This window comes from Rissa tridactyla, chromosome 4 (genome assembly GCF_028500815.1).
Source record: "Rissa tridactyla isolate bRisTri1 chromosome 4, bRisTri1.patW.cur.20221130, whole genome shotgun sequence".
Taxonomy (NCBI): Eukaryota; Metazoa; Chordata; class Aves; order Charadriiformes; family Laridae; genus Rissa; species Rissa tridactyla.
The window spans coordinates 29,622,089-29,645,402 of NC_071469.1; the positions used below are offsets into that span (position 1 = coordinate 29,622,089).

Sequence of the window (23,314 nt, forward strand, 5' to 3'; positions counted from 1 at the left end):
CTAGATCAGCTTCTCCTCCTTCTGCGACGAGTTCAACTTCTCCGTCTGTCTCTCATCCTCTGCCGCCGCCGCCTCCTCCCCTGTCTCCGGCTTCCTGCCCGGGGCCGGGGTGTCTCCGGCGATGGTCCCCAGGACTTTGGTGCTGTGCTCCTGAGCTTTGGCCCTGAGGGCGGCAATGCTGTTTTCTCTCAGTTCCTCCTGGGAAATGGCGGTTTTGGGATCCGGGCCCCTCTCTTCCTTGTCACCCTTGTCAAGCTTGGGCAGGGCCTGGCGCTCCACCTCCGTCTTCCTCCCCGCCTCAGCCGCTGCCTCCAGAGACTTTTTGTGCATCCCTAAAAAGAATTGTTGGTATTCGGGTTTAGAAAAGCGCCTGGGCATGGGAAAGCCATCTTGAACTGAAAACAGCAAAGATAAAGAGAGGCCAGAATTAAGGAAAAGCAGAAACCCTCGCTCCACGCAGCAGTCACGGCGAGCCGCTCGCCCTGGCCCCCGCGCGAGGGCAGCCCCAGGCAAGGCAGCTCCGTGACCTTGGGGCTGCCCGCAAAGGTCTATGATTACTCTCCCCTTCGTTTCTCTCTGTGAACCTAAAGCTTGCTTGTCCCCACAGAGGGACAAGGGTCTCAGACAGCAGTACAATTGCCTGAGCCTCACCAAGGCTGGGGAGGGAGATTCCCCATTGCCTATTCCTGTATCAGCCCGCTCCTCACACAACCCACCCCTCTGCCTCTCTCAGTTTCACGCAGACAGAAGGACAGCACAGCCTGTCATCAAGATGCCAGACACTAGTTTTGGGGCAGAACCAGTCTGAAAGGTCAGAAAGCAGGAAGCAAAGAGCAGGAGCGTGGTAAGGTAGCTGCTACCTCCATGTCTGCACAGAAAACCAAGCGAAACCAGGCAGAAATGCAGCTCCTCCAGGTGCTGAGAGCAGGAGGAGGCAGTAGCATGTTCCCCCCGCGAGCTGGGGCAAGGAGAGAGTATCTGGGGGTCCTGGCACCCCACACAGCATCACAAGGCCAGGAGAGTCAGACTGGGATGATCTCCTGCGTTGGGCAAGGGTTGGAGCCCCTGCTCCAGGGCTGGGCATGAGGGATGGCTCGTGCGATGGGATGCAAAGGCTAACATCAGCCTGAGCATGGGGGGCAAATTCCTGCCCCGGGCAAATCCTGCAGGTCAGGATCCAAGGACCAGCATGGATTTGGGATGAGTGGTCAGACCCGATTGACAAGGGCTATTGAGGGATGGGGGGGTGGAGGGCAGCAGGGTGGGGGGACCTTGCCCCTCCACCCTCCATCCATGTTTTTGACATGGCTTCGGTTTCTTTCTCGCATCCACCCAATTCGTCTCAACCCACTCGCCATCCCCCACGAAGGTGGCTGCTCTCTTACCCAGGAGCCAAGGGGCGCAGGACTCCATGATGCCATCCTTGGCAGACTTGAGGATGGACTCGGGCAGAGGGATGGAGTGACGCACCATGGCACCGTAGAGCCCATACTCAGCCATCACGCTGCTCCTGCCCCAGCACTTCTCCCTCTTCCGCCACTTGGCCCGGCGGTTCTGGAACCAAACCTGTGGGAGGGGTGCAACAAGGAGAAATACGGGTTTTGGTGGGGGGCAGGTGTGTCAGTCCCCTTCCCGCATGGGAACACACGTGTGCTTGTGCAGCGGGATGAAGGCAGACGCATAGATGCTCATCCCAAAAGCACTGTGACCTCTTCCCCCATGCAGCAGCCGCTGGGTATCTCTCCCTCCCTCCCTTGCAGGAGCAGCGAGGGCCAAGCGTAAGAGCAGGTCCCATCCCTCTCCGCAGGATGTAATTAATTTGCCATCACGGCATCTTTTTCTAGCGGCTTTTGGCTCTCGTGCCTGGGATTTTCTTTCATTATTTACTGGGTGTCTGAGCTGCGGCGCAGGGCTGCAGGCAGCGGTGCCTGCAGGGAGGGCTGGGATGGGGGTGGATGCTCGGGAGAGGAGGGAGAAGGGGGAAGCTGATCTGTGCGCTTCGTCCTGAATTCCCAGTTTGAAAAGCCCCTCATCTTCTCAGAAAATTGGCAGAATAATCTCTGAGCTGTGACCTGGGGGGCAGCGAGCAGAGAGGCAGGCGGCAATGGCGGAGGGGGAGGGATGCTCACAGAAATCTATTAGCGCTCTCTCTCCGATTTCCATTCCTCTTGTCTCCCTCGCCCTCCTCCCTCCCCAGCTCCCCTCCCTTTCTGCCGAGCAGAGGCATCAGCTTTAGATGAAAAATTGCTCGAGGTCTATTCAGAAGGAGGCAAAGGAAGAGTCAGCCCCAGGGGCAGCCCAGGCCTGATTGAAAAATAAGTTAATTTCAGTTTGAATCGATGGGCCTCAGGCACTGAAATATCACGGGAAATTAAAGCAGCTGGTCCCCAGGGAACCACGCCATTGACCTGCGCTAATTAATGCCATGGAGTTACCAGGCCCCTCTCCGAGAGGCAGCCCCTCCCTCCCTGCGGACACCCCAAACACCTCCTCATTTAACTAATTAGACTCACAGAAAATTGGGTGTTAATTTGTTTAGGATTTTTTTTTTCTTTTCTATTTTTTCCCCTCCCTTTCCCGGAAAGTACACGGCAGAATGGAAATGAATGGCGGGGTCTCGCTGGCAGATGGATGCTCGGGGTCACTCCGCAATCTTCTCCGACTTGATTGCTTGATTAGGTCGTTAGCACATTAAAAAAAAAAATTGCTTGCCGTCTGGCGCTGGCCTGATGAGTGGGATGAGGCGGGAATCGCCTGGGTAATTTATCTTTTTATACTGCAAAGAATTTGATTTCAATCTGCAGATATATGGAGGTGCCTTTGACACCTGTTTAACATTACAGAGCTGACAGCTTAACCCCCTCTTGTCCCCACCACCCGTAGCCGTGGGGGAGCTCAGGCTGCAGTGGGGAGCACTGGGGGACTGGGGCAGACCCCCAGCTCTACTGTGGGGACCACGAGACTGATGCCGTGGAGTGATGTCCTGCTTTCAGCTGGCAAGGCAAGCTCGCCTCTTCCACCTGTGCAGAGGGAAACTGCCCAGCACAGAATCCTGACCGGGACAGAGCTGCAGCGTAGGTGGGTGGCTTGCTAGCGCTCGTGACAGCCTGCCTTGGCCATTCGTGGGAGCCTGGCCAGTCTGGCTCTGCAGGGAGCCCTGTGGCGTGGGTGGGGTGGTGGTCCCAGTGGCTGTGATCCCAGCTTCTCCCAGCAGAAGCCACTCTGTGCATGTCAGAGGGGATTTTACAGCCAGGCTGCTTCACCACACTGCCACCCCCTCTGCATAATAGTCTCATTTACACTTTCATACTGCCGATATGTAACCCCTGGCCCACCGGTGGCTGTGAATCCACTGGGGCCTGAGCGAGGACCCTCAGGAGTGCGCAGTTTCCTCTCTCCGCAGGTCCTGTGTGCCTGTGTGACACACGGGTTTGCTCGGTGGTGCAGTCAGCAAGATGCTGGCAGTGTCTCTCACTCCAGGCCACATGTTCCTCCCATTCCCAGAGCCCAGAGGGCAGAGCTGGAGAGAACTGACTCTTTCCCTCCCCAACCTCAGCACAAATCCCTGTGGTTCCTTCTCACCCACCAGACTGAGGTGGCGGGGCACCCACCCCCGACACCTCCATGCTGTGAAGGGGCAGCTCGACCCACTGGAACCAGGAGAGAGATCCTGCCTGCTCTGCCCTGGATAAACCAGTACAGTTATTTCTCTCACCGCAAAGTTCCTCTCTGTCTCCCTTGGCTTCAGGGAGAAATTCCTGCACAGCCCGAGGGCCAGCACCTGCAAATCTGGCTTGGTTTGGGGATGCAGTGACACCTTTCCATGTACCCAGGGCGGCTTGCAGGGCTCTGCTCTGCACAGCTGTTTTGTCACCAGTTGCCACCTGGGATCTCAGCCAGGAAAAGGTTTTTCCATCAAGTACCAAGTGGGCAACTTTTTAAATTCTCCTCTATCCTCTTTTATCCAGGTGCCTCTTCACCGACGCTTTTACCACCGGTCCCTTTTCCCTCCCTCCTGCCTTGATGCCCCAAATATCTCCACCCCCTGTCTCATGCTCCCCTGCCCTTCTCTCTGGCCAGGTCTCAGCCTGCCCCAGTGCTGCCCACTGCCACTAAACCTGCTGCCCTGGAGCATCTCCTTTCCCACGGCAGGGCCACACAAACGCTGGAGCCAGCAGAAGCTTTGCCAGCTGGCAGCCCAATTTTGACTAGAGCTGGTGGAAAATTTTCAATCAAAAAATGCTGATTCAATCACACAGGAAAAACTGCATCCGGCCAGTGGAAGTGTAATCAAAATTATCTATGGATTTCTCCTGAATGCTGTATTTTAATCTTGGCCACCTAAGACATGCAAAATCTATGCTTTAAAGCCAAATGGGAAAATCAAAATGACATCAACACCTCAGTAAGATCACTCTGAAATTTCCCAAACCAATTTTTGTCATTTGATGGGTATTTCCTCTTGGTTTTGACTAGGAAAAAGGAGAGTTCGAAATCCCAGAATTTCTAGCAGAACAGAAACCTGGAGGACTGACCATCTTGCTTTCATACCAGGAGCAATATCTTCATCTCAGGCATGAAGTCGAGTGAAACCAGTGGTGCTCAATACTGAATATTGCTGGGATCAGACCGCAGCCCAGCACCTCTGCCACAAGCCCATCCTGAGGAACACAGAGGGAATTGCTCCAGCATGGCACCAGCAGCCCCCATGCCATTTCAGGTCAGCAGAATTATTCCCCGTGGAGCGTTCTCAGAATTTTGCCCTCATTCAGATGGCTCCATCAGTGGGACTTTCTTCTGGGAGAATATCTCACCGCTTTCTTCAAATTTCTTGACATGTTACCAAAATTTTCCCGTGCCTTGATTCTGAGCTGAATTACACACCAGTTTTAGTAATTCTGAGGTACTTTCAGCTGTGTTGGTACATCAGCCACAGCTTCCAAATATGCAGTTATTTATTTTTGGCACCTTACTTTTCCTGGAGAGGGTTTCACTCTTACACTTACATTTACTCGCAGTTTTGGTATTCTGTCTTCTTTGGCTTCTTGTTGTCTTTGCTGGGACATATCTATTCTACAACTTCCTCCGGCTCTGTAAAATTCAGTCTGCTTCAAGCAATATTTAGGTTTGCCTGTGTTTCCTCTTGCCCCTTCCCATCATGTGGATCGGCTCAGCTTTGTGAAATGCTTTATTGGCGTGGCTTTGGACCACACATGTTCCTTCTCACTTGCTTTCATCTGTCTAACCCACCGGGCACATCACACTGACACCACCTCCTCCAAGAGCAGCCACAGCCTGTGAACCAAGATAGCAGCACATGCCAGCACCTTCAGTGTCATCTCCTGGATCCTTCTTCCACATGCCTGTTCTTCTGAGGCCCTCTTACCAACATCAGCAGTATTCCAAAGCCTTATAAAGGGGGATGTTTCTAGCCTTAATCATCATCTAATTCTCACCCTCGGTGCCCACTGCCCAAAGCAGTAAAACTTGAGGCACTCTGTGCTCATCCGCAGGGTTGCGGCACTTCGGAGTCAAGACTGGCAAGGTTATTCTTGCCAGTTTCTTCCTCTGAATCACAAATGATGACCGATGCTTCTTCGGATTATTGATGATGCAGAAGAGCAAATTGTAGTAGGAGGAATCTCTCATTTTGCAAAGGGACGTGAGACTCAATGTGTCCTTGTTATCCACATTCATCATATTAGTTAGTTTGTTTACCTAATCAGCTCCTGAAACATTGTCTGCTAAAGAGAGAAATCTCTCTGAGGTTGGGCATGAGCCAGGAATCTGAATTAGCAAAGGGATATTTTAAGGCACCTAGGGTGCTACTGCGTATTGTTTCAACCTAAAATTTTCACTGGTTACACTCATTGTCTTGGCTGCTGCTTTCTAAGTTTGGGCATGCAGACAGAATTGGTAGTGGCCTTTTTTTGTCTTCCTAGTAAAAAAATGTTATTTTCCCTGCTCAAGCATTCCTCATCTCTTAAAGGAAAATTCCAGGGTAGATAATGGGGAATTTTTGCTTCACCAAATCTCACATGCTGCCTTTCACATAGCATTTCGGCAAGGGGTCTTTCAAGTAACGAGGTTTATGAAGCACAAGATGGTCCCAGCCCAAAGCAGTGCATGCTGAAGTGTCCACTAGATGGCCACAAGCAAATGCTCGTCCACACATGCACAGACACCCAGACACACCAGCGCTTGCCCCACCAGCACATGCCTTTGCCAGGCTGTGGGGAGTGGATGCACACGCTGTTGGCAAACCAGCAACTAAAGCAAGGGTCAAAATCTCAAGTCCCCCCAGCAGCAACACTGACACTGTCTCCTCTGCCCATGGGCTAACAGGCTTATCTTCTTTGCTCTCTGACAATTCCCCTGGCGCAAACCTTCAGCTTCGGGGAGCTGAACTGTTGCTCTGTATGATCCCTGTGAAGAAGCCATTTCTGATACTGAGCTCATCAAGAGAGGACACAGCAGAGAAACCATGTCCTGGCCAGCCAGGCAGCCTGGGAGCTTTCTGGACTTCTGTGACATTGCCTTGGGTTGTAATCTGCTGTCATGGTCCCACCTGACATGATGGTGCTGATGGCTTTCTGACCCAACACATTCATGTCCATCCAGCACCATGTTCTTCTTCTAGGGATCCAGACATTTCAGGCTGAACCATGCAGAAGCTGAACTTCTTACATTCACCTACCAGATCTCTTCCCTCTGTGGTATTTACTGACACAGGAAACATCTAAACATCTACACCAATACCCTGTAGTTGCTTATGTCTGCTTCTCCACCACACCGCCCTGGACTGATCCTGTCACCTCACTGTATGCACAGCAAAGCATTGGCACCGAGAAGCTCTGTATCTCAGCGCAAGCTCTTCACACTCTGCCTGCATACTGGTTACCCCTCTCCCAGACTAGAAAAACCCGGTCAGGTCCGCTGTCCCCCTCGCAGCAGAATACTGCTCCTAAAATCAAGCCTAGTGGCATACCTGTCGTTTCCCACCTGAAGCCCTTTGGTGGGTCCAGCTGCAGATCAGAGAACACCTCCAGCTCACCTCCATGCCCGGAGCCCTGCTGACATCTCAGCACCCAGTTCCTCCTGACAACTACACTTCTACCTTCTTCCTTTCCAACCCAAGACTCTACAATGAGAGCAGTCAGAATGAAAATCTCCTCTGAAAAAGTAGCAATATCCTTACTCTCTTATCAGACAGGGCTGGTGGCCCTGGCTGGGCCCAATCTGAGCATGTGAGCACTGCAAAGAACGGCCTCATATCTTCCTTAGAGCATGTTGCCATCCACACTCATGGGCGCCGGGGCTTTATAATGAATTGTCACAAGAGTGTAAGGTCTGTCTGGGTCCTGGGGCTTCTCCAAATCACTCCCCTGTAGTCATCACCCCAGGAAAGCTTCCTGTCCTCAGGCTGCTGGTGGAGACTGCACTGCTTGTGTAAGCCTGGAAACGGTTTATTGCTGTCTTTTCAAATGTAATGTCAAAATTATTGGCACTGTTTATGGTGATATCACTTTCTACGGCAGGTATAAACTGGGTATGAAGTTAAATGGGAGCAGTAAAGGTTGCACATGGGCTGCATGGCTGATCACAGGACTCATCATCCCTCCTCTTACTAAACACTGGGAAGGAGCTTTCTGAGCTCACATTAGAAAGAGCAATTCCCATACACAACATGGCAAAAGCCCTTCCTGCTAATAGCTGGAGTCGTGTCTGACCCACTCGGCTAACAAGTCCAACCAGACATACTGAGACGGGCTGTGAGACAATACTCATCCCCCTCGAGCAAAGACATGGTGTTTCATCCAAGCTTGGGTCTCCTTTAAGCTAAACTAGCACAGGGCAAACATCAAATACAGGCTCAATATGGCACCCAGCAAAAATGTACATCCTATTACAACCATGCCACCAGTCCTGCTGTCCACACCTGCCTCTGAATCCTGCTCTTAAAAAGCACTAAGTGGGCCGAGTATAGCTACTTGTTGCAATTTATCTGACTTATGCAGCCAAAGCTGTAAAATCCCTGTTGGCCAGGGAGCGTCTCAAACTGTGTCCCCTTGGCAAATCTGGGGTTTTCATCTGGCCTTGCCACCTCATGCGGTGGCGACATGTTTTCTCACTTCTCGTAACCTTCAAAAAGTGGAGAACTTCATAAGGTGCAGGGCTCCCATCTTCCCCAAAGAAAAACAAGAGTGTACATGATGTGCGTGGTAGGAATAGTGAGATCAGTGGCTCAGCAAACACTCAATCTGTGCAACACATCTGCACAGCAAATGCATCCCTGAAACATTGACTTCATCATGGCCAGGCCATGATGCCAGCTGACCAGCAGCTTAGCTGGAGCTACAGCTCCATACAGGCCGCCAGATGCTGGGACACAGCAGATAAACACCCAAATTCTAACCCGCTGATTGAAAAACAGCAAAAGCATCAGGGTCGTGGCTGCATGATAGTCACGGGAAAGCTGGCAAGAGTGCGCCCATCATCCCAGTCCACACAAACCCAGGGAGACATTTGTCATTGTCACAAAGGGTGATACTGGACATCCATCCTTTGGGTGCTTACAATGCCTGTCTCCGTTAACCAAGCTTCTATCCTGCCTGTATAATTTCATTTTGCCTCCTTTTGCCCCACTAACACTGCCCCGCAGGTCCTCTGGCACAGAGGAAACCTTAGCATTGGTCTTCGTAAACATCCATATGCAGTGCACTCTGTGAACATGCAGGGAAACACAGTATGATCACCTTCATGTTAGAGCAAGGCGAGCCAGGGCAGTCAGAGGGGAAATGTCACATCCCCTTCATAATGCCTTTCAGTGGGCACAAAAATCAGAGCTCGGGATGACAGCCTTCCTCAGAGGCTGTGGAGCTGCTCTGGGGCTGCTCCTTGCATGCCAGAAGCAGCTGCATGTTGTCCTTTCCTTTATCAGTAGACACGGAGCAAAGGGCAAAAGTGAGATCTGGCCTTCTCCAGGAAAAAACGTAGGAGCCAGAGGCTGTGCACCAGCAGGAGATGGTGTCTGCACCACGACCTGGTATCCACCATTTCCTGACATAAGGCTCAAGCCCATCCCCGCGTGCATGGGGACAGCCCGCAAAGTCCCCCCCCTGAGGGCTACAGCATGGGCTCACCAATGCATGGGAACTCTTGGTGCGTTAAAGCATTAGCTGGAAGATATCTACAGAAACATGTCATGTATTGTAAAACGCTGTAACACGTTGTAATAAGTTTCCATGCAGCAGCTTGGACTTAGCACCAAAAGCAGAAAGTTGCAGTCCTTTACAATCTTCCCTTAGGAAGACTCATACTAAGGATGATGTTTGCAATTCTTTGCCTCATGTAATAAGAGATATCTAATCTCCCAACCTCAGTAAATCCTTCACCAGGCTCTCTTGAATCTGGGGAAGAAGGACCACTAGAGCCAAAGAGCAGGCCAGAACAGTGGTCTGTCTGCTGACCACCACTCAAGAGGTCAGGGCTGGCAGTTACGTTGGCTGCACTGGGGTGGCCCTTCAGTGCTCTACTCCTACCACGTGCCTGCTATTGGCCCTACGTGTTCCTCAGCTCTGTGTACCCTTAACCTTCTTTAGGTAATTCACAATTCCAGGAGTTTTCACGTGACACCTTACCACTGCAGAAGACTCATGCTCCAGGCACTTGCTGCTGCTGTGCCACTGACACCTGCAGCTGACGTTGTCAGCTCAAACTAGTGCACAGCACAGCTAACGGTGTGACCCGCAGAGCTGGCAACACACAACCTGCTCATGGATGCTGCTTGCACCAGGGCAGCACATACGAGCTCACCAGGATATTCCCAGATATCCTTCATGCCTAGTCCACCCAAGCCAAGATCTCCCAGGCAGGGACCCTTCCTCAGTTGTCACTTAGCCACTGAAGCTTTGATCTCAGTTATGGTCATCATATAAACTCAAGCTGATCCAATCAACTAACAAATGGTGGGTGCTGTAGTGAGTCATGAGGGACTCTGAGTTGGAAGGATGGTGAAGCCAAAGATATGAAGGGACCTAGAGATATCAGAAACACCTGATGAACATAAAACAAGTTGTCTTGGAACGGACATCACTGGCACGTCTGGCTAAGAGCAGTGGCCAGCACAAATACTCATCACATGCATTTACATGGATGGCTTGGCTAGATTCTTCCAAGGGGTTGTTTCCCAACAACACTCACAGCTCTGCCTCCCTCTGGGTAAGCCAAGCAGTGCCTTTAGAGAGGAAAGGGTGGCATGGATGAGAAGGTATTATTTCCCCCAGTGGCAGACCCCGCAGCTGCAGGTGAGACAGAGCTTCCCAGAGACGTGGCTGGGCAGCCTGGCTGCACTGGCCTGGCTGAACAACACAGGTATGGGCTAACCCAGCCTGGCAAAGTGCTGCTGCTACCCACAGCTCCAACAGCCAGGCAGGAGTCAGTCAGTAGGTTACTTCTAGACCATGGAGGGGACATAATACCCATGTTTATGAATGGGCAACATGGGCCTTTATATAAGTCACAGGATGGTGACCAGATATAAGCAATGTTTCGCTTGCGTTCCCTTGCTGTGAATTTGGAGAGAAAACCGTAGCTGAAAGCTCTAATAACTACCAGCCAAAGTTTCAGCTCTGCCTTTGGGCAGAAACCCACTGAAACAGAAAGCAGGGAGCAAACTGTGCTTCTCACACCAGGCAGGCCCTAAACTGAACACCTCTTGCTGCTCCCAGAGCAACGCCACTCAGAGTAGACAGGAGAGCACCTAATGCTTTCTCACAGCCTCTGATGAAGGTGGTCTCTGGGACCCACCTTTGCTGTAGGATATTGTAGTGATAGTTTGTTCTCCAACTCAGTTCCTCTTTTCTTCTCCACAGAAGGACCTGCCACCTTCATGCATGCAGAGATCGGGGTCATCTGTATGTCTGTTGAGCACTAGACTTCTCAACACTGCGCAGGACTGTGCAAAACCTGGCTCGCAGAACACCCACAAAGAAGGGCAGTGAAAAGGCAGGCAGAGGAGGTTTGTGCTGCCAGAGAAGAATCAGAAGAACTTGTTGAGATCTATCAGGGTAAAAGATAAACACTACAGAGAAAAATAGATCCATTAAGAAATAAAAGGGAGAGTAAATTAACCACGTCTCTAAAGTGCTTGTGTTATTGAACTGTTAAAAAAATCTCTATTCAAAGTCAGGAAAGGAGGAAAACTTTATAATAAAGGGTCATTAAAGGAAAACCTGAACATACAACCGTCAGCTGATCCCTCTGCCAGGCATCCTAGGGCTGGAGGGGAATTAACTATTGAACTTGGTGGGCTAACCAATTATTTTTTAAAAAATCAGTTGTGAAAAAGTACAGTGGTATTAGAAGAGATAAAAGAAAGTTCATCATTAAAAGAAGGAGTGAATGCAAGTGTTACCAGCACAGGGATTTAGGGCAGCATTTCCAGAAGAGCTTCAGTGATCGAGGAACTGCAGTGCCTAAGCTAACTCTGAGAAGTGTTACCCTTAACCTGCTGTTGTTAATATAATAGGGGGATAAATGCAGGGAAGAGTTGTCACAGCCTGGCATTAAACCTGCAAAGCCATTCCTCATTCTGCTGGCCATGATGGGGAAAGTCTTTGCCAAGGCACTCCACAGCAACGGGCTACGGCCTATTTTGTTGCCTGCCTGTCTTTTCTCTCGCAGGCAGCTGAAGTGCCCCAACACTTGAAGGTATCTGACTCTCAGTGGTGGTGTCTCCAAACCATGGAGAGAATGAGGAAGGAGCTGTCACTGCAAAGCCCCATTTCCCTCCTGGTACTGTGGCGGAGCACACAAAAATCACACTGTCCCTTATGCTGTGACAGCCATAAACATCTTGCAAGGCACAGAGCAGAAGGTAAGGACAAGCAAGTTTGGTTTTATTTGTTTTTCTGTCCCGTTTAGAAAATGGATCAGTGGCTGAAGCAACTCAGGGACTGAACATAACCTGGGTATACAAAATATTCATAGCTCTATACCTTCATCTCTGCACTAAAAAAAACACCTTTTAAACTGCACCTACCGCCCCAGCTGTAGCAGGGTAAATCTCACAAGCTGGGCAGGTAACCTGCATGGTCTAGCAACCTGCAGGAGGGTCCCCACTTCACAGAAAGCTGAAGAGATGTTCCCGGCTCTCCATTTCCCTTCCTGTCTCCTGCCACATTTTCTTCCTCTGTCCAAAGGCACACGGTATAAGATTTTTCAGAGAGTAAGCCCTTTCGGAAGGCTTGCTTGGGCCCTTGCTCTTGCCCATCACCCAGCCCCTCTGTTTGCAGCTCTGGTAATTAACTTGTAAACGAAGTTCTAGCACATGGACTGAAAATGGGCCATAGATAAAGGGTAATGAAAACACTCCATTACAGAAAGGGCCAAATTAAACAACTCTTAATTGAAAAATGGAAATGAATATGAATTTAGATCAACTAAACAAGCATGTTATTGAAGAGGCAGCAAAGTGGATGAACTCCTCACATACCAATTAAAGACATGGAGGCAGAGATGCACCATACGCCACGAGAAACACTCATAATAATATTCTCACCAAGCCAGTAAGTTTGATTAGTTTTATTACTCTCGCTTGTACACTTCCTGCATTTCTAAAAGCATAGGGGAAGTTAATGACACTTATCTGGTATCACTCTGCCGTGCTCAGGAATTATTGGCAAAGGTAGCCAGCACTGAAACAGTTCAGCTCTATTTTGCTATTAACTTCTCGCAGGGTTTGCAGGGTTCTTAAAAAATATTGAGATACTGAAATGGTTGGCTCACACAGCAGCGATACTTTCAGATTCTCCATCACCTTGGTAATCTACCTCCAGTCACAATAATCGTTCTGGTAATTTCCCTCCAGCAACATGATCTCCAGGAATGTGCTGTATGGAGATACAGGTGGGAACCTGCTGGCACTGTGCCTCATGCTGGCCTTCCTCTCTTCTAAGTGTGAGAATCACCCAAAGTTTTAGCAAGAATAGACAGGTCCTCACTTATTGAGAGCAACAGTGACAAGCATAAGCTTAGAAAAAACAACACTGCCACTACTTTCTGCAGCACTAAGATCCAAGCATGGATTCAGGAAAGGTCAGCAACTGCATGGAGCAATCATCCCCATTCCACACTTACACCATGGGGTTAGGACTACAATTCAGCTCTCTGCAGCGAGCAGGAAAAGCTGGTGGGCGGGGTAGAAGCCAGGGCTTCTAAAGCTGCATAAAGCCAATTCTTCCTTCCCACTTTCTATCATGTTTCTTGAGGGGACTCCGTGGGCTCACTCCTGAGCTCCTGCTAAGTGCAACACAGGTTCCTCAGGCCTTTCCAAATTATGTTCACCCCTAAATACAGAACGTTTTTGCAAAACTGAAGCAAGGTAAGTCTCTTGTTCTGGAAAAATACTCTCGGTAGGAATGCTTCCCTCCAAATGACCACCCTCCTGTTCCCTCCATCCCCATTCAGCTCCTAAAGGGCTACACAGTGATACTGAAATGTGTTAATCTAATAGCAACTAAACCAATACATTTTCAATTAGAGGTTTAGTTGGCTTTGTTTTGCTTTTAGCCAAAATTGACCTCTTAGCTGCCTCACAAACCTTGCTGGACACACAGACAGTCCCAACTCCTCACACATGGCACCAGCATCCCCTTGGGGTTCCTCTTGCTTACATGAGCAATTCTATTTGTCCTCAAATTCTTCGTCCACATAAATACCATACAATCATTTAACAACAAGAATTGACAATTTTTAGCACATTTATTCTCTTTTTTAATTGATCAGTTCCCTTAAAAGGCAAACCTAGTGTCCCCACAATGGCAGTCAGGATCTTATTTTTTGGAAATACTGAACCGATTAATCGATTTGTTCGATTAGTAGGAGGCATACTGTAAGGACAAACATACACAGTCATTTCAATAATCCCAAATCAAACTGTTACTGAACTTTAATATTGTTGTTACTAGTGTTTAAAGTTTGGAACTGTCACATATTAATAAATTCAATAGGGGTAGCTTATCTAAAATCTACACATTACTCTTAAGAGTATCTGTTGTGAGAAACACACTGATTTAAGTCAGGGGTCAGAATATTTATCAGCTTGAGGCCATTTTGAATACTTCAAGTTGTCTATTAAGGATATACTTGCCCACAGGAATCTACTTACCTCACCTGGATTTTACAGAATGCTCTGGGTTTATTCTAATAGCGGCACTTCAACTCTTCTGAATGTTCTTTCAAATACATTGATTAACCTAGTCTTTCTCAAGTATCTTGCAAAATGGCCACAGCGACATCTCGTCTGACTTGTGCAAAGTGTCTCACTTAGGAAAATTAAATTCTTTTCCCACGTTGCCCAATGGGAGGATGCTCACGTTCCCTCCAGGAGCAGCCAGCTCAATACGGGAGGAAGATGCATGCAATGGGAATGAGCGCTGCCTTGAAAAAAAAAATACTTGTTCATCTTTTCTTTAACTGGAGGATTTGAATATTTTTTCCTGAATTCAATGTCCTCTCAAACCAATAATTTTCTTGGCCTCTGATGGCTATTTGTAGTGTTCTGCTGAAGGCTTTACATGCAAGCAGTTCCTATATATCATTTTCTCAATTGCACTCTTTGAATTTCACCTTCATATTGAATTTCATAGGTGATTTACTTTCTCTTTGACTACTACCTCCTGAGAAATAATTCCATGAATGAAAATAAGGGGTAGATATCACTCTTAGGTGTGGATCCAGTGGGAACCCACATGAAATGCTGTGAAAGTCCACAGCATGTGATGCTCACAACAATCTTAGAAAACACTTTCATTAAAAACCTACAAGAGGGAGAGAACAATGTTGAAAGACGGGAGGAACTGCAAGCTACAATGAAAATGCAAAAATATAGAGCTCCCCTGAGCAGTCAGAAACACATGCAGGGGGAAAAAAATATGATGACATGAAATTATAAATATTATGAAGAAGGGAATAAAGCTTCATTGTCAGCTGTTCCTTCCAAGGGGCATTAAATGATGCTAATAGATTCAAAGCAAGATTTACTTCACTCATGCAGTTCTGCTGCAGAACTTCTTGCTGGGGGACATTAAGATATTTACATATGCTCAAAATCCCAGGAGGCTGTTGAAGTACTCTGTTAAGTATCACTAGATAGCTGCCCTGCTCTCATACTCTTCTCTAACATCCACCTCCTGCCAGCGTCAAAGCTGGTAGGGCCATTATTATGTTTGTTAGACAAAGTTAATAAAATGCCACACGAAACCCAGAACACTGAAGGGAAAATCCTGAGGATAAAAAAGAAAAAATCTGTCTAAAAAAAGCTTGAAGTGACTGAATTAGACAAATAGAAAGAAAGAAATGTGGAAACAAGTAGACCAGTGCTAATCCGAGGCTGTTTCTGCAAGGACTCGGAAGTCCAGCTGAACTGGTGTGAACACACCCGGTGTGCAGCTGTAGGCATGTGGTCCCCTATCTCCAGGAAGGCTGACAGGCAGCATGGGCTTCACAGAAGAACAACCACATGATTAAGAGACTAGCGTGTGATTTATGAAGAATGATTTAAGAAAAGATCTTCACAGCTTGCTTAAGCAATGATGAAAACCAAAAGTGACAGCCAGGAGAAGAAATAGCTTAGATTTATTTAAAGAGTGTGAACATTGTAACACGGGGGAAAGAATTAGGCTCATACAAAAGGGGCTAAAGTTGAAAAGGAACATGAAGTGAAATACCAAGAAGCATGACCAGGGTTGAGAATCATCTTGTCATGGCTTGTGACACACAAAGAAGTATGGACAAGGATAGAATATGTGATAAAGGACAACTGGGTGCTGACCCATTGGAAAGATCAGTGGTGCTTGGGACTCCTACGTGACCCCGATGCTCCCTCTGGCAGAGTGCTCATCCTCTCACGCAACAGATGCCACAGAAATTCTGCTGCTTCTCATGATTTCCCCTCTCACGATGAGCAAAAGCGTTACTCACAAGCACTTTCTCCTGGAATACGTGGGCCATTAGCAACACTTGATGTTCAGAACAGCCACACCACGCGGTGCTTCTGCTGTCCAAGTCTAACCTGATCTCTAGGGAAGAGAGGTCGTGGTAAGGAGCACTCCTAGGTTTAAAAACTCTGCAATACAGGAAGAGTAGGCAGTTATTCATTAGCGAGCTGCAGAATGACATGCTGGCAGCAAGTCAGTGACAGCCAAGATATGTTAGCCACCATTTGGAGATTTCACCTCCAAATCAGATAAAACACTGAGTAAAGCACTAGCAGGATGCTCCAGTTGCTGAAGCAGTACACGCAGTGTCCAGCTCTGCACTGTCTGCCACAACATCTCCCTCTGCCTCACCCATAGGGGAGGCCCTCAGCTCTGGCGAGAGAAACGGTGCCTCTGCAGTTCAACATATACTGTGCCACTAGATGAACCTCTTCCTTGAAGAGGCCCTTTATGGAAAATCGAAGGATTTTCTTTCCAGCCCAGCATCAGATGTTGGGTGTAGGCAGCACTAAACTCCCAGCAGGTCTCTCCCGTCTTGATGTCCTACAGTGTCGCAAGTGGAGAAGTGACCCTCCATCCAGCTCACTCTCTCTAGAGGCGAAGCATCATGGCCTGTTGCTCAGAGCAAAATCCTAATGCGTCAGGTAGGACTTCAGATGATGGGCCATTATTTTTGAAGACCGGTGGAAACCCTGTTAGCATGCAGGTTATCTACAAGCTGTTAGGTCAGTAGGAGTCCTGCCAGCACAACAGGATAAGAAGCAAAACTTGCTTTTATAAAATCATCACTCTTGATTGAGCACAAGAATGAGGGCAGTGAGGGGGCTCAGGACTGAGGGAAAAAGGGCTGCACTTTTGTTTGGGAGGATCTCCCTGTCCCTGCACAGGGTCATTCTCAGCATCTTTCCAGCATCAGCGTTATCTTGCTAAGTGCCCTCTGAACTACCTTCCAAACCCATGGGGGAACAGCCTCATGGGCCATCTCTTTAACAAAGAAAGAGCACGGGCTGAAGGAACAGATCGGCAGGTGCTGGGCATGCATGAGGGACTGAGCAGAAGGAGGACCCAGGGAAGCCAGGACCCTCCCAACACCATGTGGGACTCAGGCTAATGCCTTGTGTAGAAACTGGTACGCACCAGCCACAGAGGCAGCCACTGCCGCTGCATGGGGGACCACGCCAGTTTATCTCCCAGCCAGCCAAGAAACATCACCTGCACCAGCAAAAATGGGTTCAAGGCTTGACCATTACAGCCCTGTGCCTTGTGCAGCAACCTGATGGGAGCAGGGCATGGGAAGAAGGGAGGCAGCAGAAGCTGCTGGAGCCCACCCTTGTGAACATCACGTTTGGTCTGTCCAAGTGCATTGCGCCTTCCATGTTGTACACAGCAGGGATAAGTCTTCTGCAGCTTTTTGGGCTGTAATGACTGCTTGCATACTGGCTGCCGTGAACATTAAAGGCTGGTGCTGGCACAATCCTGCGGCTCAGGCTGCTCCTTACCACCGGAGGATTGACCACACAGTGGTGATACTCCACACCACCTCCTTCTACCTCCTCACAGTGGCACAACAGGACTGGCATGCAATTAAACACCAAGCATTAAAAAGCATTAAAAAAAAAAAATTATCTCCAGAAACTTTCAGGGAAGCTTCACTTGAGGATGAAAATGCAGTGAAAGTGCAGAGATGGTGCAAACGCCTCACTGGAACCCACCCATCATCCCCACACTGCGGTCCTACCCACAGCGGTACCAGTTGCCTGCAACATCCCTGCGCATCCTCCTGCGCCCAAAGGAGCAGGGATGAGCTCTTTCGCTCCCAGTGTGGGGAGGGACACGGTCTCTGGGAGGCTCCCTTCTTGCCTGTACCAACAAATCCTCGAAATCCTGCGGTCTTTCCTTGCACACCAGTGCCCCTTCAGTGATTTTGGATTCCCTCTGTTACACACACCTTGAATCACCGGTACAACATGCCACGTACAGCACATGTCAACATACAAACGCTGAATACAAATCTGCCAAGAACAGCTGACCTGGCTGCCTACCCATCCAGAGTAGGGGAGTGGGCAGCCTGGGGAGGTTTATTCAGAGCAATGTCAGCCTTCTCATGCCGCTACCTTTTCTTCAGGGAGGATGAACGTGACTGAGAGGGGGCAGGATAAGGGGGTCCAAGAGATATGATTACCTGTATCCTGTCTTCTGGCAACTCTGTTTTCATGGCCAACATCTCTCTAGCGTATACGTCAGGATAGTGGGCCTCGTTGAAGGCCTTTTCCAGTTCCTCCAGTTGGTAGGATGTGAAGATTGTCCTGAGGGGAGTAAAACTCTTTGATCAAAAAACACAAGAAGAAGAAGCAAAGATGATGAAGAGTCAGAGAAATGGACAGAGAAGCTGCAGAAACCTGGGTAACCTGGTAACGCATAGCTTTTCCCCTCATCTCCTGTGTTTCTGTGTACAAAAGGTCAGGTGCCAGGGTGAAAGGAGAACCAGAAAATGCCAGAAGACAGCGCTTTAAACAGTTACAAATCACCTTCCTTTCAGGGACTTCCCTCTGGAGACGGTCCCTCCCCAGCAGCGAGCACCTGCAACCAGCAGCGATGGCAGCTGCTCTTACATCTCAGACCCTGCTGCCTCTTGTGAGGATCCTGGGGGTGTCCCTATCTCTCACCCCCCACCACCACTGCACACCCACCCCTGGCCTGGCTTAAACCCAGCCCCCTCCTCCTCTTGCATCCAGAGGTTTCTTAACCCTTTGATAGTCACACTGAGATAAAGCAGCATCCATCCCCTCAGCACCCCACCTGGAGAAGTACTGAGCCCTTCCCCAGCTGATGGTCCTTAGCCTCTGCGATCTCCATGAGCAAATAATCCTCCCCTGGAGCCCTGGTCCTCAGCTGAATCCTCCAAAGGTTTTATCCACTCTGCTCCCCACTGCTTTTTACCAGTCCTTCCCCATGACAGCCAGTGCCAGCTCCATTCCTCTGTCTTTACCCTGGTTGCTTCCACTCCGATATCCCATTAGCTGCTCTCTGCCAGTTTGCATTACCCCATTATCCTCTGGAAATCCTCCTGGACCGCCCTGGGCGGGCAGCAGCCCAACCCGCCTCTGCGCAGCCAGTTCTCAGCTCGGGACAACCAGATTGAAAAATCAGCAGCTGGAAAGCCGAGACGGATGAAAGCCCTTCTCCAGGGGATGGATGAGAGGTCTCGGACCACTTCCATTCCCCCGAGGGTTAAAACTCCCACCCTGCAAACCCCCGCTACACAAAACACAATTTTCAATAAAAACTAACACTTCAATAGCAAAAAAAAAAACAAAACCAAAAAAAACCCAAAAACCCAACAACGAATTGCAGCCTTTGTTCAAAGTAAACATATAAATATATTATCCAAGAAACACATAGCTCCCAGAAGGGGCAAGGAAAGAGGAAAGGAAAAAGTATTTTTCTAAAATACACACGAATTTCAGAAAGCCTTAAAATTCCAGAGAGCATAAACAGAAAATCTCAGAAATAGCCTCCGCTATTCAGAATTGAAAGGATTCCACCAGATCGATAACATTACTAACAAAAGCAGCACGCAAATGCGAGGGACCTGCCTGCAATCAGGTCCTTCTTTAAATTCACTCCTAAATCCATTTTCTTTTCAAACAGTTTCCCTTCAGCCCCGACAAATCTGTGAACTCTAGGGACAGCAGAGGCACATTAACTTGTGTATTTTCTCTCTCTGGGACCACAGGAAAAATCATTCCAATTTATGATTCAGCTTAGATTTCAAGCCGCCTTCTCCACCCTCCTCTGACCGGAGCACCGAAGCCCAGCAAGGCTCACCGGCGGGAGGGTTTTGCCTAACATTCAGCTGAAGTTTTCCCCTTTTAGCTCTCGTCCCTGGGTAGCCCCTGTCCCTTTGCAATGCACAATCCACTCTCCCTTTTGGTGTCTCTACCTTGCAGACATTTGCCGACTATTGGCCTCCCAGCCCATTCCTGGTACAACTAGAGGTCTTAACCATTTAGTGCGGAATATACAACTACACCTAAATGTTGCAGGTTTGTTTCTGCCTAGAACTGAAAATAAAACAAATCTCAATTTCGTTTCCTCTCTCCCACCCAGATCACCACCTGTACGCCAGCCTCTGCTGTGTTTTCATCCAGCCCTGTCCGGTCCACAAAGAAAACGACCCCGTATTTACTCCAGAGCACCAAACTGGAAGCATTTGCCTGAGGAGGGACCCGGGGTTTGGGATGAGCCCTCCAGCCCAAGTGTCCTGTTGCACGCATAGCAGGGCGTCTCCTGGGACAGTTGGTCTCCTTCCACCCTGCATCCTGCTAAGCTTTCACTGGGGCATCTTTTAATCCACACTTCCTGCATCGTGGCAGGATTGATTTAATTATTCCTAAATCACCCTTGGTGGATGGTGTCTGGCCTTTCTTTGTCCTGACTCTCCGGCCACAGCAATGCCAGAACCCAGCACGGGATTTTTTGTTTCTGTTTATAAGGCGCAGACAATCCAACTCCATTTTAACTGTGGGAGAAGTCAGGCAAAGTCTATAACCCTGACTGCTCCCGAGGGGAAATCAAAATCCCCTCCGGATCTCCCAAAGTGGATCTTCGTTTCCTTAACCAATTCCCCAGGTGCCTTCACCTTCTCTGCAGCCTGTGTCTGATTCCCAACTATTTAATCTATTGGCAAAACATTTATTTATAAGTAATAAAATATTTAAATCATTGATAGAAATTCTCTCTTGCTGACAGCCAATATTAAGATGGCTATATGTGGAGCAGGGAACGGTTTTGATTATTTAACTGCTTCAGTTTCGGACAGGTTGATGATTTTTTTTCCCCCTGAACACCGGTGATCCGCATCCTGCCCAAACGCTCACGGGCTGCTCGGGTTTGTGGCTCGGGATACCTGGATCCGCAGCCAGAAAAATTAAATAAAATTACACCTGTGGCCGATCCCCCCCGCTCCCTAAAGGCACGTCCCCAAATCCGATTTATTTTGGACGGGGAGAAAGAAAAAAGGAAAGGGCCCGGGGGAGAAGCCGCAGGGGCGCCGGGGCTCGCCGCCGGACGGTGCCGGGAGGGGTATTTCGCTCCGGGCCGGAGCGGGTCGGGCCCGCCTGGGCTCGGGGTTGCCGGTGCCCGGTGGCCTGGGGAGGGGGACGGGGGGATCCGGCGGGGTAGCGGCCGCTGGCTTACCTGTGCCGCCTCTTCTTTCGTTTCTTGCTCTGGTTTAGGGAGGATTTGGACATTTTCCGGTCGCTGGAGGAGACATCCTCGGAATCTGGGGAGAAACAGGCAGCGGCCGTGGGCTGGGGCTCCCTCCCGGCCGGGGACCCCCGGGCAGGGCCGGTCCCGGCGGCTCCGCTCCCTCCGACGCCTCCGGCCGAAGGTTTCGTTGCGATCGAGCCGCGCAGGGTGCCCGCCGCCGGCCGCTCCCTCCAGCCCGACCCGGCGCCGGCCCCAGCGCTCCTCCCGGTCCCGGCCCCGGTGCCGGTCCTGGTGCGGGCGGCTCCGTGCGATCCACCCTGGCCAAGGAAGGCTCCGGGCCGGGACCGGGCTCGCTCTCTCCCCTCTCCCCCCCGGAGTCGTTTGCTGGGGTTGCTGTTGTGGCGTTGCTAAAATGCAGAGCCCGGCAAGCACAACAAAACCGGAGGAAAATGGGGAAGCTGCAGCCCGCTCCCCGCGGCCGGGCACCCGCGACCGCCTGCCCCAGCCCGGTGATCCCGGACTTGCCCGCAGAAACACCGGAGCGGGGAGGGAAAAATTGAGGTTTATGGAGCCAGCAGGAAAAAAAAATAATTCCGGGAAGAAATGGTGTCCGCCCGCGGCCCCCCGCTCCCCAGGGGTGCCCGGTCGGGGGGTGTTAAGGGCAGGGCGGCACCGCCTTTGCCCCGAAGGAGCAGCCGGGGGACGGAAAGGGGACCCGCATTTCGATGCGCGCCGCTGTCCCCCGCGGCGGCCCCGGCTGTCCCCGCGCTCCGGCCCAGTCCCTGTCCGCAGCTCCCCGCCACCTGCCCGGCCCCGGCGCCGCGCTGCCCGGCGGGCCGTGCTGCGGGCGGGGGCGGCGGGCATCGGCCGACCCGGGCACCGCGCCGCGCCGGACGGCTCCGGCCGCTCCCGGGAGGAGGCTGGGGGTTGTCCCCGTGGCCGGGCGCTGGTGCCTGCCGTCCCGGGGGGGACCCGAGGCGGCCTGGGAGCGGGGCCTGCGGGCAGGGTTGCTGCCGTCTAGGAAAGAGATGCCGAGCGGCCTCTAATTCTCCGGCAACGAATTGGGGCCGCCGGGGCGGCGAGGGGGCTGCTCCGCCGGGGCTCCGCGCATCCCCGGGCCGGGCGCCCCCGGCCGCGCCATCACACCGCTGCCGCAGCCCCGGACGGGGACGTGGCGGGGGGATGCGGTCCCGCCCGCCCGCCCTTCTCCTCCTCCTCCTCGGAACCGAAACGAAATCGCCTTCCCGCCGCCGCGCACTGGGCCTCCCGCCGGGTCTCCGGGTGCCGGCGGCTGCCGGGGGCGGGCAGCGGCGCTGGCGGGGCGCGGCGGGGTCCCCGGGGGCCGGGGACGTGCCTACCTGAGCTGGCCGTCTGGCTGCTGTCCAGCTGCCCCGGGGCCCGGGCCAGGGGCTGCAGGTGGACGCTCTGGGGGTCGGAGAGCACCTCCAGGAAGGTGGGCTGGGTGTAGAAGCCGGGGATGCCGCCGGCGCCCAGCAGCCCCATGCCCACGCCGCCCACCCCGGCGGGGCTGAGCACGGAGCGGGCCGCCAGCAGGTGCCCGGCGGGCAGCGAGTCCAGGGCGGCCCGAGGGTGCGACGGCGGCTCCTTGTTCAAGCCCAGGATCTCCTGGATGCCGAAACCGGTGCAGCGGGGAGGGGTGGGCCCGGAGCTGGGCTTGGCCCCCGCCGCGGGGGGCGGCGGAGGCGGCGGCGGCGGGGCGGCGGGGGCGGCGGCCGCGCCGTCGGGCTTGGGCTTACCGGGCAGGCTGGGGGCCAGCGCCGCGCCCGCTTTGCCCGTCATGCTGCGGCCGGCGGTCCCTGGTGCCCGCTCCGGGAATGCCTGGGAGCCCCCGGCTCAGGCCCCTTTTATCCGCCCAGCCGGGAGCCCGAGCGGGGTCAGAGCCGCGCAGCCAATCACAGGGGCCAGTCGCGATTAGGGATGCCAAAAAGCCGGCACCGGCGGCGGCGGGGCCGCTGCTTGGCGGCCTGGGGCCGGTGCCCGCCGGCGGGATGGGGCCGCCGCCCGCCCCCGCGCCGGGAAGGGCCGCCCCGGCGGGGCAGGACGCGGCCCCGCTTCGCCTCCAGCCGTGCTGGGGGAGGTGG

General features: G+C 51.6%; 1 protein-coding gene across 1 annotated transcript; it reads right to left on the reverse strand.

Moving 5' to 3' along the window:
- Window positions 1-23,012, reverse strand: VSX2 (visual system homeobox 2). The gene is made up of 5 exons (XM_054200893.1): window positions 22,571-23,012; window positions 21,201-21,285; window positions 18,184-18,307; window positions 1,386-1,566; window positions 1-332 (listed from the first exon to the last, which is right to left on the reverse strand). Exons 1-5 carry the CDS (start codon window positions 23,010-23,012, stop codon window positions 1-3), a joined length of 1,164 nt encoding a protein of 387 aa, XP_054056868.1.
- Between the last annotated feature and the right edge of the window lie 302 nt (window positions 23,013-23,314).